The sequence below is a fragment of the Petaurus breviceps genome, unplaced genomic scaffold, assembly GCF_028583685.1.
Source record: "Petaurus breviceps papuanus isolate PSGF00001 unplaced genomic scaffold, PetGlider_PUasm1.0 207, whole genome shotgun sequence".
NCBI lineage: Eukaryota > Metazoa > Chordata > Mammalia > Diprotodontia > Petauridae > Petaurus > Petaurus breviceps.
Window position 1 is genome coordinate 24,101,368 of NW_027185850.1, and position 14,509 is coordinate 24,115,876.

Here is a 14,509-nt window from a genome sequence, read left to right on the forward strand (position 1 = left end):
CACACACACACACACACACACACACTAGCCGTGTAACCTTGGGCAAGTTACTTAACCCCAATTGTCTTCCAAAAGGCAAAAAGAAAAAAAAAAGAATTAAGGACAAACAACAACCACAAAAATAGCTTTTTTTGTGTATCCTTAGAGTTTGTTTTGCTCAGAACTACTAATTCTTCTTTGAACATACTCTCCCCTCTAAATCCTGCCTTCTTCCATTTCCCTCCTGTTTCCTTGTTTAGAAAAATATATTTCTGCACCCTAATGTATGTGTGTATTCTGCCCTCCTTTGAGCAACAGAAATGAGAGTAAAATTCAAGTGTCAGCCAATTCCCTGACTTGTTCCTCCTTTTTTGTATAGAATTATAATTGTACACCCTGATAGCATGAAATAATTTCCCCAACTTTCCCTTTCCACTGCCCTCCCCAGTGTATTTCTCTGCAAATCCTTTTCCATTTTTCAGTTGAGTATCAAGACAAAACAAAGACACTCCTAGGCTTTCTTTCTATGACTCCTAAAGATGACAGGATTCAGAGGAAAGACATGTATCCAATTAGGATATAATGAGTTTATCCTTTTTTTAGTCCCTTATGATTGGTCACTCAAGTTCACCTTTCTATGTTTCACATGAATCCTGTCGATGCACTTCAGAATTTCTACACAGCTCTGGTCTTTTCATCAGGTATTCTTCAAGTCCTCTCTTTCATTAAAGATTCATTTTTTCCATAGTAGGATTGTACTCAATTTTGCTGGTTAAGTCATTCTTGGTTGTAAGATTTATATCCTTTGCCTTCTGGAATACCATATTCCAAACTCTCTACTCCTTTACCATAGTAACTGCTAAATTGTGTGCATTACTGACTGTGCTTCTTTTTTTCTGCCTACTTGTAGTATTTTTTTTCTCTGACCTGGAAACTCTGGGTTTTGGCTATACTTGTCCTGGAAGTTTTCATTTTGGAGTTTCCTTCAGGAGGTAAGTTACCTCCTGAAAGTAAGTTACTAATAGTAGATTCTTTCTGTTTCCACTTTTCCCTCTTTTCCCAGGAGATCTAGACAGTTTTTTTTTTTTTTAAGATTTCTTGAAATATAGTGTCTTGGCTCTTTTTTGGTTATGGCTTTTAGGCAGTCCAATGATTTTTTTTTTCCCTCCTTGACTGATTTTCCAGGTTAGTAGTTTTTGCTAAGAGATAGCTTACATTTTTCTTCTATTTTCTTCAATCTTTTGACTTTATTTTAATAATTCTTGTCTTTTCATGGAGTCATTAGCTTCTATTTAGGCCATACCAATTTTCAGGGAGTTTGTTGCTTGAGCCAAGTACCTCTTGTGCCAAGTTTGCCCTTTCCAATTCTTTCTTCCATTACTCTCATTTTCCCCCCAACTTTTTCCTCTAGCACTCTTATTTTAGTCATAAAAACATTTCAAACTTAAAAAAAACCAACTCTTTTCTTCATTTAAGCTCTTCCAGGAATTCTGGCTGTGCCCAAGCTGTATTTTTCTAAGGTTTTGCTTATAGATGCTTTGGCATTTCCCCTTCTGTCCCTGTTCCCGACTTTCTGGACTTCAAAATCATGCCTCTACTGCTGTCTTATCCTGGAGTCTCCTTACTCAGGAGCTGCCTACCACTCATTACCTGCTGACACTAAAATATCCCTCTGCAAGTCCTGCTCCCCTCCTCTCGTGGGTAACTTTCTTCTGGAGCCTCCATTTTGTGAAGGAGACCAGACTAGCCTATCTTAAATCCCATCCTGGCCCTCTTCCTGACTTTCTGAACTTCAAAATTATGTCTCAGTGATAGGCACCTTCTCTCCCCCATTTTCAGGTACATTTTGTAAGTTGCTTTTTCCCTCTTTAGAATATAAGCTCTTTGAGGGTAATGACTGTCTCTTTGTAGTTGTATCCTCAGTGCTTAGAACAGTTCCTGGAATATAGTAAACAATTAATAAATGTTTATTTCTTTCCTTCTTTCTTCTTCCCCCTCTCTTTCTCCCTTATTGTATATCTCCCTCTTTTTTTAGGTTTGTGTCTTAAGCATCTATGTCACCATAATTCTAATGATGGGATTCTCCTTTTTGTTTGTTCATTCTTCCAACCTACTTGCTGACTTCACACTCTATGTTAGGTCAGGCCCCATCACTCTTCAAGTCACCCAAATTACTCAGAACTCTCCCTGACTTTCTGCCTTCCTCACCCACACATCCAATCAGCTATTACATCTTGATCAGTTCCCATTCAGAATATTACTATAATCCATTTATTTCTCTCTATCCACAGGGACATGCCGTAGCTCAGAGATTCATTACCTCTATTTGGCTTCTTGCAATAGTGTCTTAACTAACGTACTAGATTCTGTTTCTCTTTCTTCCAAAGTGTCCACACAGCTGCCAAAATAATCTTCCTAAAGCACAAGTTCAACTATGACAGAGCCCTGCTCAAGATCCTTCAGTAGCACTCTACTCTCTCCAGGATAGGCTATAAATTTTTCTTCCTACCATCAACACTAACTGCTGACCAAGCCCCCATTTGGATGAGCATGCCCAAAAGACCCAAGAGTGGCAGCAACCCACAAACTAACAGCTCTGCTTCCATCCCAGCTCTCACTCACATCACCCCAGAAAGCAGATACCACCTGGCAACTGCTTCAGTGGGTGTTGTAGCCCCTGCCTCCTGAGAGGCAACAGCCAGTGAACACCCAGAAAATGATTTCTCATGGCCAAAGTCCTGGGCCTTATCAAACAGTTCAACAACAGAAGCAGAGAGGGTTGTCAGCAGAAAGGCAGTAACGAAAATGCACTACTATCTGCTTGGTGACAGCATCTTCAAGACCACCAACTGAAACCTAGCATGTGCTGTTGTCTCCACTAGAATGTGAGTTCCTTGAGTATGCTGTAGATGGTCTTACCAAACTTTTTTTAAAACTTGTATTCACTGAGTCATCCATCCATCCCTCCACCCATTCATTCATTTAGCTTGGCATTTAAAGTCCTTCTTAATCTGGCTACACCTTACCATTCCAGACTTATTACACATTACTCCTCTTCATGTATTTGACATTCTAACCCAGGGGTGAGGAACCTCTAGCATCGAGGCAACATGTGACCCTCTAGGTCCTCAAGTGTGACCCTTTGACTGAGTCCAAACTTCAGAGAACAAATCCTCTGAATTAAAGAATTTGCTTCAGGGGGCAGCTAGGTGGCAAAGTGAATAGAGCACCAGTCCTGGAATCAGGAGGACCTGAGCTCAAATTTGACCACAGACACCTGACATATTGACTGTGTGGCTTTGGGTAAGTCACTTAACCCCAATGGCTTTGCCTTCCCCCCTCAAAAAAAAAAAAAAGGATTTGTTCTATAAAATGTGGACCTCAGACACCTGAGGACCTAGAAGGCCACATGTGGCCTCAAGGCCACAGGTTCCCCTCCCATTTTAGCCCAAATGATCTATGCTATTTTCAGTTCCCATCTCTGGGCTTTTCACACAGTCCATGCCCCATAACTGGAAGATATTTCATTTCACTTTTACCTCTCAAAATCTTCAGCATCAATTAGGGCTTGCTTTATATGTTGCTACTTCCTATGGAGAACTTGTTCTGACTCCCTAATCATTAGTATTCCTGGACATTCTAAACCATCATTACAGCCTTATCTCTTCACATAAGGAATCTAAATGCAAGCTCCTTGAAGGCAGGGACTGTTTGTTCAGTTTTGTCTTCACACCCCACTGCCTCACAAAGGGGCCGGTATATTGCAGGCACGTCAGTGCTTGCTGAATTGGACCCATCTGAAGTAATGCTCACCCTGGCAGAATGGCTTAGTACTTGGTGCTCTATGGTCCTGAAGACTTTATAGAGATGAGGTAAATTCTGACATGCACTGAGCAAATACCAGTGTCCAAAGTGAAGCCTGGATTTAGGAACTCTGGATTGAATTCCAGCTCTGTTACTTACAAACTGTAAGATCAATACCAGTCACTTAATCTCTCTGGTGCAATGATAAATTCAAATTCAGCCTCAGACACTTTTCTAGTTGTGTGACCCTGGGAGAGTTTCTTAACCTCTCTCACCACTAAATTAAGGACAATAATAGAATCTTCCTCACAGGGTTGTTGTGAGGATCAAATGAAATGATATATAATAAAAGTATTCTAAAAAACCTTAATGCTCTGTATGAATATAGCTTTTATTATCTGTGAAAAGGAAGTAAAAATATTTATACTATATACCATAAGATGATAAGAGCAAATCTTTTATAAAAAACCTTAAAGCCCTTCCTATACAAACATGAGCTGTTCTTATCACAGGCTCAGAGTAGCCTAAACTAAGTCAGACTTGTATCCCCAGTGTCTCTATAGGTCAAACTGAATCACTGGAAGGGAGGAAAAAAAACAATTTTTCTACCCCTTTATGCTGAAGCTTGAAAATAATTGAAGGCTTGTCCATACTCCTGGAGCCACTACTAATTAATTAAATTTCTTTGTCTAGGCCAGTTCTAAACTTACAGGGTTTGAGTGAAAGAGCATTTGTCTTGCTGACTTGCTTTATTCTATTCCTAATGAATCATGGCTATAAAAAGGGGAAACAACACAGACAGATGCTTTGGAATATTGTGTATTCTTAAGTTATCCTTCCAAGTCATTGTGAGACTGATAAAGTGACCCAAGAGAGTATACCGTCAGCTTGTACACTGGTACAGTGAGCACTGTGACTAGATACTTACTCAAGAGTTTTTATTTTAGTGTTGACTGTTTTTAATGCCACTCCCAATATATTTTGATTCTACCCCCTCTCTTCAAAATGGAACCCTCCCTTGTCACAATGGGGAAAAAAATAGTTAAGTAAAACAAACCAACCCAGGGGGCCTTGTCTGACAATGAATGCAATATCCCAGGCCCACTGTCCACCATCTCTCTACCAAGAAAAGGGATGTATGTTTCACCATCTATTATCCAGCACCAGGATAATCCAGGAAAACAAATTAATTTTTAGCAAATACACTCATGCTATCATATTTTGGTTTTCAAATGATTCTCCTTTTGCTAAAGAATCAACATCCAATCTGTTGCCAATAGAACAACAATTCACACATGCAGGCAGCTCTCACAAAAAAGCTACCAAAGAAAAGGTGATTTTTGCAAGTTTGGGAAACATAAGCAAGAGTTTTTACTTCATTGCTCCTTGGTTTTCCAAAGAATGCTACACTGACTCACAATGCCCAGCCATCATCTTCTTTGTAGTACATATGTGGTACATAGACGCCAAAGGAAATACTCACCTTCATTCTGTTCAAATTCATCTAAAACCTTATCCAGGTTGTATGCCTCTGCTTGGAAATAGTTCTCCATTGGTCAGGAAGCACCACTCAAGTAAATTTTTTTAAACCTAAAAGGTAAAAAAAACAAAATCAAGAGTTTGTATTGAATTTGGCATCATTAAAATACTGCAATATGCAAAGCCCAAGTCAGACAGAAGTAAATGGGTTTTTAATCTATATAAAAATACGGGCAAATCCAAAACACACTTTCTAAATCAATTGTATTGTTTCCAAATGATCAAAACAAAATTCTCCATGCCATGATTCTCATCCAAGAGCTAGAAAAGCTTGCTATACTGGATACCATGCTGTTCTCAGCCACCTCTCTACCTTTAACTTACATTGTTCCCAAAACATAGTATGTACACACCTTGCAGAAAAGAGCCCATGCAATCACTTCTGAGGACCAGCTAAAGCATTAACTCCTTTGTCAAGCCTTGCTTGATGCCTTCCGTAGGTGATAACCATTTCTCCCCCTAGGTTTATAAAATTAGATCATTTATTCTCTTTTCCTCCCACTTTCCTCCTCCTCTCCCCCATGAAACAATTGAAAGAAAAAGAAAATTCTCATAAGAAATATTCATAGTCAAGAAAAAATAAATTCTCACATTAGCCATGTCCAAAAGCGTATCCTTCATTATTAGTCCCACAAGAGCCCTTCCATATGATATCACAGAACACAATATACCTATCTTGGGCATTTAACTAAGCTCTGTTTTTTATTACAGTTATTTGCATATGTATAAAAGGAAAACTTCTAGAGGGTTTATGAAGAGACTTGAACAAAGAACATGAAATAAGTTGTGGCTAGGTAAAAGGCTCTGGGACAAACCCTCACATCAATTCTCTGAAGCCACCAAGTTTTGGTTTTGTGCTTTTCTGTCCTATTTGTTATACATTAAGAGTTTTTTGTGTAGGGGCAATATCCTGCAACTAAACTATAAACTGAGAGAAGGTACTGACTTGCACTGGCAGACAGGGCTTCTATAACTGTGATGTTTTCTACATCAATAAAATAACTCATCCAGTCTCTTATCTCTCTCTTTTTCTTCAAAGCACAGAACATCGCACAAGATTGGTATTTAAGCTTCATATCTAGTGAATGAAATTGAACTATTACTCAACTATAAGTAAACAGGCTAAATCTCAACTACATGAAAATTGGTGGTATGAAACAGAAATGGACTTTTAAGCATTTTAAAAGTTCAAATTAAAAAACAAAACACTAAACATGTCATTTGGATTTACTCTTCTCTTTGGTCTAGATTTGTGATTAAATCAGCATGGAGAACCCTAAATGGTGAAACACTGATGGAAACCAACATCTAGTCTATAACTGGCAAGCTTAAGAGAGTTATTTGAAAGGTTAAGTAAGTTGTTGATTATCGCATAGCTAGAAGTGACCCACAGCTATGGCACAGAGATCACTTTGTTAAGCACATACCCATCAGGAGGTCAAATGATTTTTTTCAAAAGTCCCAATTCTATCAAAATCTTTATAGCAACACTTTTTGAATTATCAAAGAACTAGAAACAAAATAGATGCCCATCAACTACAGAATGGCTAAACAAGGTATGCTATGAGAATATAATGGAATTACAGTGCTATAGGAAATGATAAATATGATGTATATAGAGAAGCAGGGGAATCCATACAAAGCAAAGTAGAACCAGAAAAATAATAAACACCACAATTACAATCATGAAAAAGGAAAGAACAACAGGAAAACAAAGCTAAATGCTATGAAATTATAATGACCAAGTTGGGCCCCAAAAGAAGAGATATGAGAATGTACCTTTCCCATTTCTTTAAAGAGGTAGTGGACTATGGGAATTGAATCTTACATATGTTGAACTTTGTTCATTTCCTCTCTCTTTTTTTAAAGTGATGTCTCTGGGAAAAGGAAAGAGTTGGAATTATATTTAGAAATGATGGTGGTTTTCAAATGAAAGATACTGATGATTTTTTTTTAAAGCCCAACAACACAACATCAACCTAGAATCATTATAGGGGCAATTATATTTTGCTTTATCATTGGTGAATTTTCAACTAAGATATTTTTTTCTAAAAAATTTATTTATTTACTTTTAGTTTACAACATTCAGTTCCACAATATCTTGAGTTCCAAATTTCTTCCCCCTCCCTCTCTTTTCCCCTCCCCTTCATGGGGGCATGCAATCGATATAAGTTAACTAAGATATTTCTACATGTCATGGGATCCAAGGATCCAAGACCTCATTAACACGTACTTTCCCTTGACCAGACAAGGAAAGTGATTCCTCATCATTCAATTGTTCTTTCTCAATTCTCATCTCTTTTTGACCTCTTTTGTAGCACGTGGCCCCGTTGATTACCTTCTCTTGGATACTCTCTCCTTCCTGTGGATTCATAGTCAACTTCTGGCGTCCCACTGCCTATATAACTGTTCCTTCTGACCAGCCTTTGCTAGCTCATCATCCACGTAACAACCACAAACTGTGGGCTCTGTACTAGCTCTTTTTTCCTTTCTCTAGACTCTCCCCAACAGTGACTCAGTAGCTCCCCTTCACTCATTTATCCTCTCTGAAGAATCAGAGAGCAAGATAAACAATCCCAGTCCTACTCCTGAATTCTGGTCTCCTATCTCCCCCAAAGCCAGCGTGGCTTCAGAAAGGGCCGAGGAATGCTGATCCGGTGTTTGCTGCCTGCTGTCTCTAAGAGAGGGGCTAGGAGCAGAACAGAAGTCTGCACATAATGTCCGCAGACCTAGCAAAGGCTTTTGACACTGTCAGTCAGGAGAACTTGTGGAAAATACTGGCCATATTTGGATGCATAGAGAAGTCGGTCAGTATTTTATATCAGTTTCATGATATCATGTTTGCATGGGCTGTGGATAATGGACAATAATCTTGTGTCTTCCCAGTCACTCACTAGTGAAGTAGGGCTTTGTGCTTGTTCCCATGCTTTTCAGCATGAAGTTTTCAGTGATACTGTTGGATGCCTTCAATGAGGATGAAAACTGCTTGAAGGTCGGCTACCACGCTGACAATAAATTATTTATCTTGATAAGGCTACAAACCAAGCCAAGACTGAAGTAGAGGGAGAGTTGGTGTTCAACTCTTTTTTTGCGGATGATTGTACACTCATTGTAGCCTCTGACACAACGATGAAACAAAGCATAGATCGATTCTCTGCCACTTGTCATGATTTTGGCCTAAAACTAACACCAAGAGCACAGCCATCCTTATGTGGAACCATCAGTTACAGTGATTGGAGAAATTCTGAATGCTGTGGATAGTGCACTTACCTTGTCAGTACACTTTCCTGGGATGTCCACACAAATGATGAGGTTCATGCAACACATACTGGCAGAGCTAGCTCAGTGTTTGGGAGGCTCGGAAAGTGTGGGAAAGTATCAGATTTCAAAAATGAGTCGCTTCCATTTGAATTGTCTTCAGAAGATTCTGAAGATCACTTGGCAAGATAAGGTACCTGCCCCTGAGGTCCTTTCTTGAGCTGAACTGTTAAGCATTCAAACTCTACTACAGAGGGTAAAACTCTAATGGGCCCATTTTTCAAATGCCAAATGCACATTTGCCTAAGAGACTATTTTACAGAGAACTCACACAAAGCATGTGCTCACTTGGAGGTCAGAAGAAGCAATAAAAAGATACTCTCAGGGTGTCTCTGAAGAACCATGGAATAGATTGTGAGACATGGGAGAGGGAGACCCTGGCACAGGACCACCCAGCATGATGTGCCTGCATCAAAGAAGGTGCTGTGCTATCAGCCAATAGCACTAATGAGTTATCAACTCAAAAAATTGAAACAAAATTCTGTCAAAGACTACAGAGATTTTATCCAAGTGGGATTTATACCAGGGATGAAAGGATGGATGAACATTAGGAAAACAATGAACATGATTAATCACATTAAAAACCAAACCATCCAAAACTACATGATCATCTCTCGATAGATGCTGGAAAAGTCTCTGACAAAGTACTGCTAGCATTCTTTTATGTTAAAAAAAACAAAAACCTACAAAGTAAAGGCACAGAGGAACCTTTTTTTTTTGTATTATAAAAAACATCTATTTAAAACTAAAAGCAAGTACTACATGCAATAGAGATATATTAGAACCTACTGCAATAAATACAGGTGTGAAGGATGCCTACTCTCCCCACTATTATTTGTTTCAATTCTGGAAATGAAAGCAACAGCAATAAGACAAGAGAGGTAAATTGAAGGTATAAAGAAAAATAAAGAGGAGATAAATGTCCCTATTTGCTGAGATGATGGTATACTTGGGAAAATCTTTTTTTAAAATTAGCAAAAGGGTGGCCAGGTAGCACAGCGAGTAAGAGCACAGGCCTCAGTGTCGGGATGACCTGGGGATGACCTGGGGATGGAATCCAGGCTCAGACACTTAGCACCACACCCAGAAATAACTGGCTGTGTAACCGTGAGCAAGTTACTTAACCCCAATTGCTTTAAAAAAAAAAATCAGCAAAGATACTAATAGAGACAATAGCTTTAGCAAAACTGCAGGCTACACAACAAACCCTCAAAAACAATAGTACTTCCACATAATAATAACAAAAAGCAATAAGGAAAAGGGAAATCCCATTCCAAATAAGTACAAAATGCATAAAATATCTAAGGATCAACCTAATAAAGTTAGTCAATAAACATTTTTGTTAAGCACCTACTATGTGCCAGTCACTGTGTTAAGCATTGGTGATGCAAAAAGAGACAAAATCTGTCTCTGAGGAGCTCACAATTCAGTGGAAAAGAAAATAAGCAAATATGTATAAATAAGCTATGTATTGGATAAAAAAGTAAGTATTTAAGAAAGGGTAGGCACGAGCACTAAGACGGGCTGAGAAAGGCTTCCTGTAGAAGATGGGATTTTAGTCAAAACTTAAAGGACGCAGGAGGAAGAGATAAGAAGGGAGAACATTCAAGGCATGAGGGACAGCCAGGAAAACAAAATAGGGAAATGGCGTCTTGCGTAAGAAACAGCAAGAAAGTCACTAAGCACGTGCAGGAGTGTAAGGTGCAGAGCTGGCAAGGAGTTAGATCATAAAGAGTTTTCAGAATAAAACACAAGACAACATTTAATCCTGGAGTTGCCCAAACAGACCTGTGCTTCAAGAAGACCACTCTGATGGCTGAGAAGAGAATGGCTATGGTGAGCAACAGCCAGAAAAGACAACCAGGGGATACCAGGATATCACAACCACCCAAAGAGGTCAATAGTGCAAATACTATCATCCCTATTTCACAGATGAGGAAACAGGCTCCAGGATGTGAAATGAGCTGCTCCTGGCTATTTAGCGAGGAAATGGTCACAAAACTAGGTAAGGAGAACAGAGCTGCAAATAAATGCCAGGTCTCCTGCCTCAACATTCAGAGCTTTCACCACTATGCTACACCATTCTCTCCAAGGATGCTGGGCAACAAGATAAAGTATTCCTCTCCCTGCCAGAGAGCCACCCCATGTAACAAAGAGTTTTTTTTTCTTTGTGGAGGGCAATTGGGGTTAAGTGACTTGCCCAAGGTCACACGGCTCGTAAGTGTGTTGTATCTGAGGTCGAATTTGAACTCAGGTCCTCCTGACTCCAGGGCCTATGCTCTATTCACTGCACCACCTAGCCACCACCTACCCACAAAGACTATTTTTTAAGACAACAAAAAATCAGCATAATAAATCAATACTTTTCTTTTTTAAAAAGTCTGAAAATATGTGCCATGAACAACACTTGTGGGCCTCCCATCTCTAAAAATGGTTAGGGTGGGACTATCTTATCCTATCTCTTCTTTGTTCTTTATAATTTTAGAATATTTGCTTTTTTAAAAAAATTTTTATTTTATTCTGAATTTAAGCAGCATTTCCATAATATAGAATAGGAAAAGATGATTGCACATGAAACTACAAATTTATTATGTACAACTTGCTATTCCTTTAAAATATATGACAAAGTCAACATGTAACTTTTTTTTTACTTTTTTTTCTTCCCTCCTCCCACCCCTGACCTACAGATGGTTACCATTAGACATGAGTGTGTGTGGGTGTGTGTATGTGTGTGTGTGTACACACACCCATTTGTAGGAGGGAAGAAAAAAAGAAAAAAGTTATACGATCAATTTGTTTTATATATATATTTATTTTTCCCCTTTTGGAGGGCAATTGGGGTTAAGTGAATTGTCTGAGGACTCCTGGCTAGTAAGTGTTCCAAGTGTCTGAGGTCACATTTGAACTCAGGTCCTCCTGACTCCAGGGCCGGTGTTCTATTCACTATGCCACCTAGCTACCCCGAATTTGTTATATATTTAAAAGGAACGGCAAGCTGTACATAATAACTTTGTAGTTTCATGTGCATTCATCTTTTTTTCTTATTCTACTATGTTATGGGAACGCTTGTTTTATTTCTAAGTTCCAAATAAAGCAGATAAAAAAATTTTTATAATAGTCCAAACGACTTAGTCACTCACAGTTGTTCTTAAAACAACATTGCTGTTGATATATCCAACATTCTCTTGGTTCTGCTCATTTTGCTCTCCACTATTTCATGCAAGTCTACTCATGTTTTTCTAAGATCATCGAGCTCATCATTTCTTACAGCACAGTAGTATTCCTTCACTATCAGATGCCACAACTTGTTCAGCCATTCCCAAAATGATGGGCATCCCCACAATTTCCAGTTCTTTGCCATCACAAAGAGAACCACTGTAAATATTTTAGATCATATTTTTTTCCTTTTTCCCTAATCATCTTGGGAAACATAGCAGTGTATTGCTGGTCAAAGGGTATATATAGCCAGTTTAATAACTCAAATGATTAGATTAGTTCACAGCTCCATTAACTGGCAGCTGTCGCCCACTACCGAGTCTCAGGTCACAGATCCAGGGTGGAGTAAAAAGGAGACCTACTTACAAAGCAGCAGGTTCCCAGCTAGGAAGTAGGTCCTGAGTGGTATATGGAGAAAGAATCTAGTTTTGAAACTAGCAGCAGTAGCAGTAATGGTAATAGTTCAGACCTCAGGCACAAAACAGGATCTTACTTCCAAGGTCAAGCCTGGCCTGTGGAAGAATAAACAGGGAAAGAATCCCAAACCAAGGGAAGAGCCGACAATTTTGCCCCTCTGTGCCAAGAGAGCTTTCCAGCTGGCCAATGGTGGAACAGTTCAGCAATTCTTGGTCAGACCCAGATTCAGGTCAGGAATTTAAGGTGGGTTAGAAAGAGCAGCAGCAGCAACAGCAATCAGACCTTGTTCTGGATCCGACCACTCTGAAAGCAATGAAAGCTTACAGGTCCTTCAGTCCTATCATTGAGAGTTCAAAATAACACCATACTCAATACCCCCAAGAAAGCAGCAACAGGTCCTGACCAGACCTTACCTCCAAAAGTGCTGCACAGCCTAGCCCTAACATTAAGCCCAAAGTCAGGAAACAGGCTAGAAGAATACCGCCCCCAAAAAAAGAAAAGAAAAAAGAACCCTGCTATAATGACCTATAATGGTAGCAGGGGCATTGAAGACAAAAAGCAGAAGAAAATGACTGCAAAACATCTATAAGCATTGCCTCAGAAAACAAACAAACAAAGTCTGGGTACAAATTCAACTAGAATTCCTGAAAGAGATGAAGCAAGAGTGGCTTTTTCTTTGAGTTTAAATCACTTGAAGAAAAAAAAATGGAAAAGAAATGAAAGCTATGGAATAAAGAAATGTAAAGGAAACTAACAGCAAAAGAGACAAAATTTTGTCCAAGCAACAAACTCCCTAAAAATTTAAATGGACTGACCACAGAAGCCAATTATTCCACTGGAAAGTATTAAAGCAAACTAAAAATAAAATATACATATGCTAAAAAAAAAAAAAGTATCACAGCAAAGCAACTGATCTAAAAAACAGATCAAGGAGAAAAAATTTAAGAATCATTGGACAACTTGAAAATCACAGACCCAAAAAGGGCCCAACCATCAAATTTGAAGAAACCTTAAAAGAAAAGTGCCTAAATTACCTAGAACAAGGGGGGGTAAAGTAGAAATAGAAAGAACATACTGGTCAGCTCCTGAATAAAACTTCACAATGAAAAATCCCAGGAACATTGCAGCCCAAATTCAGAGCTTTCAGGTCAGAAAAACAACACTGCAAATAACCAGAAAGAAAAATTCAAATATCAAGGAGTCATGGTGAGGATAACACAAGATTCAGCAGCCACATTATAAAGAAAGGGAGAACTTGGAATACTATATTCCATGAGGCAGACAAGGATAACTTACTCACCAAAACTAAATATGATCCTATTGTGGGAAAAAATGGATTTTTAATGAATTAGAGAACTCTAAGCATTTATGATAAAAAGTCTATAGCTGCATAGAAACTAGAAATTCAAACACAGGATTCAAGAGAAACAAACAAAGAAAGGCAGACAACTGAAAAATGATAAAGAACTAAATAAGGACAAACGGATTACATTTCAATAGGGAAAAATAATACATGTCCCCTCTGATCCCTATCATCATCATGGCTCATAGAGAAGTCTAATTAAAAAAGACCTGGGTAGGGCGTCTAGATGGTATAGGGAAGCTACCAGCCCTGGAGTCAGGAGGACCTCAGTTAAAATCCGGCCTCAGACACTTAACAAAAAAAACTAGCCATGTGACCTTGGGCAAGTCACTTAACCTCAACTGCCCTACTTTCCCCCCTCCAAAAAAAAAAACCCATAAAAAAGACCTGAGAGCAATTCTGTTAGGTCTTGATGACCTTAAAAAAGAATGTAAATAGAGAAGGAAAGGAACATAGGTAGGGATGGGAAGAAAACAAGTTTAGGAAGATTAACTCAGATAATGAAGCCGCACAAGTAAACATGAATAACAATAATAACAATAGTTAACATTTATATAGTACAACGTGCCAGGCACTGTGCTAAGCACTTTATTAAAACTATATCATTATATAAACAAGGAGGGGATGGGGACAGTGGCTGACACTTGAACCTCACTCTCATCTGAACTAATCAAAAGAAGGAAGAATACACACATACGTGAGTCAAGACATACATTTTACTCTACCACAAAACAGGAGGGAAAGGTAAGAGAAAAGGGGGATCTAGAGGGAGGATAGACTGAGAGAGAGATCAGCACTACTGTAGCTCTTTTTGAAGTGTCAAAGAATGGAAGTCTGAGGGGGTGCCCATCATCTAGGTGCTGCGCTTCTTAA

The 14,509-nt window shown here is 38.8% G+C and overlaps 1 protein-coding gene across 3 annotated transcripts in view; it reads right to left on the reverse strand.

The window, feature by feature from the left end:
• LOC138164982 (zinc finger FYVE domain-containing protein 9-like) overlaps positions 1 to 14,509 on the reverse strand; it is a 219,442-nt gene that overhangs the window by 118,753 nt on the left and 86,180 nt on the right. For 2 of the 3 annotated variants that reach the window (XM_069093001.1, XM_069093002.1), the window contains one exon: positions 5,267 to 5,373. In XM_069093001.1, coding sequence (XP_068949102.1) covers positions 5,267 to 5,336 — 70 coding nt within the window. In that variant the 5' untranslated portion in view covers positions 5,337 to 5,373. Of the gene's footprint in view, positions 1 to 5,266; positions 5,374 to 7,101; positions 7,200 to 14,509 lie in introns of all 3 variants that reach the window. The other variant, XM_069093003.1, reaches the window with a different exon arrangement.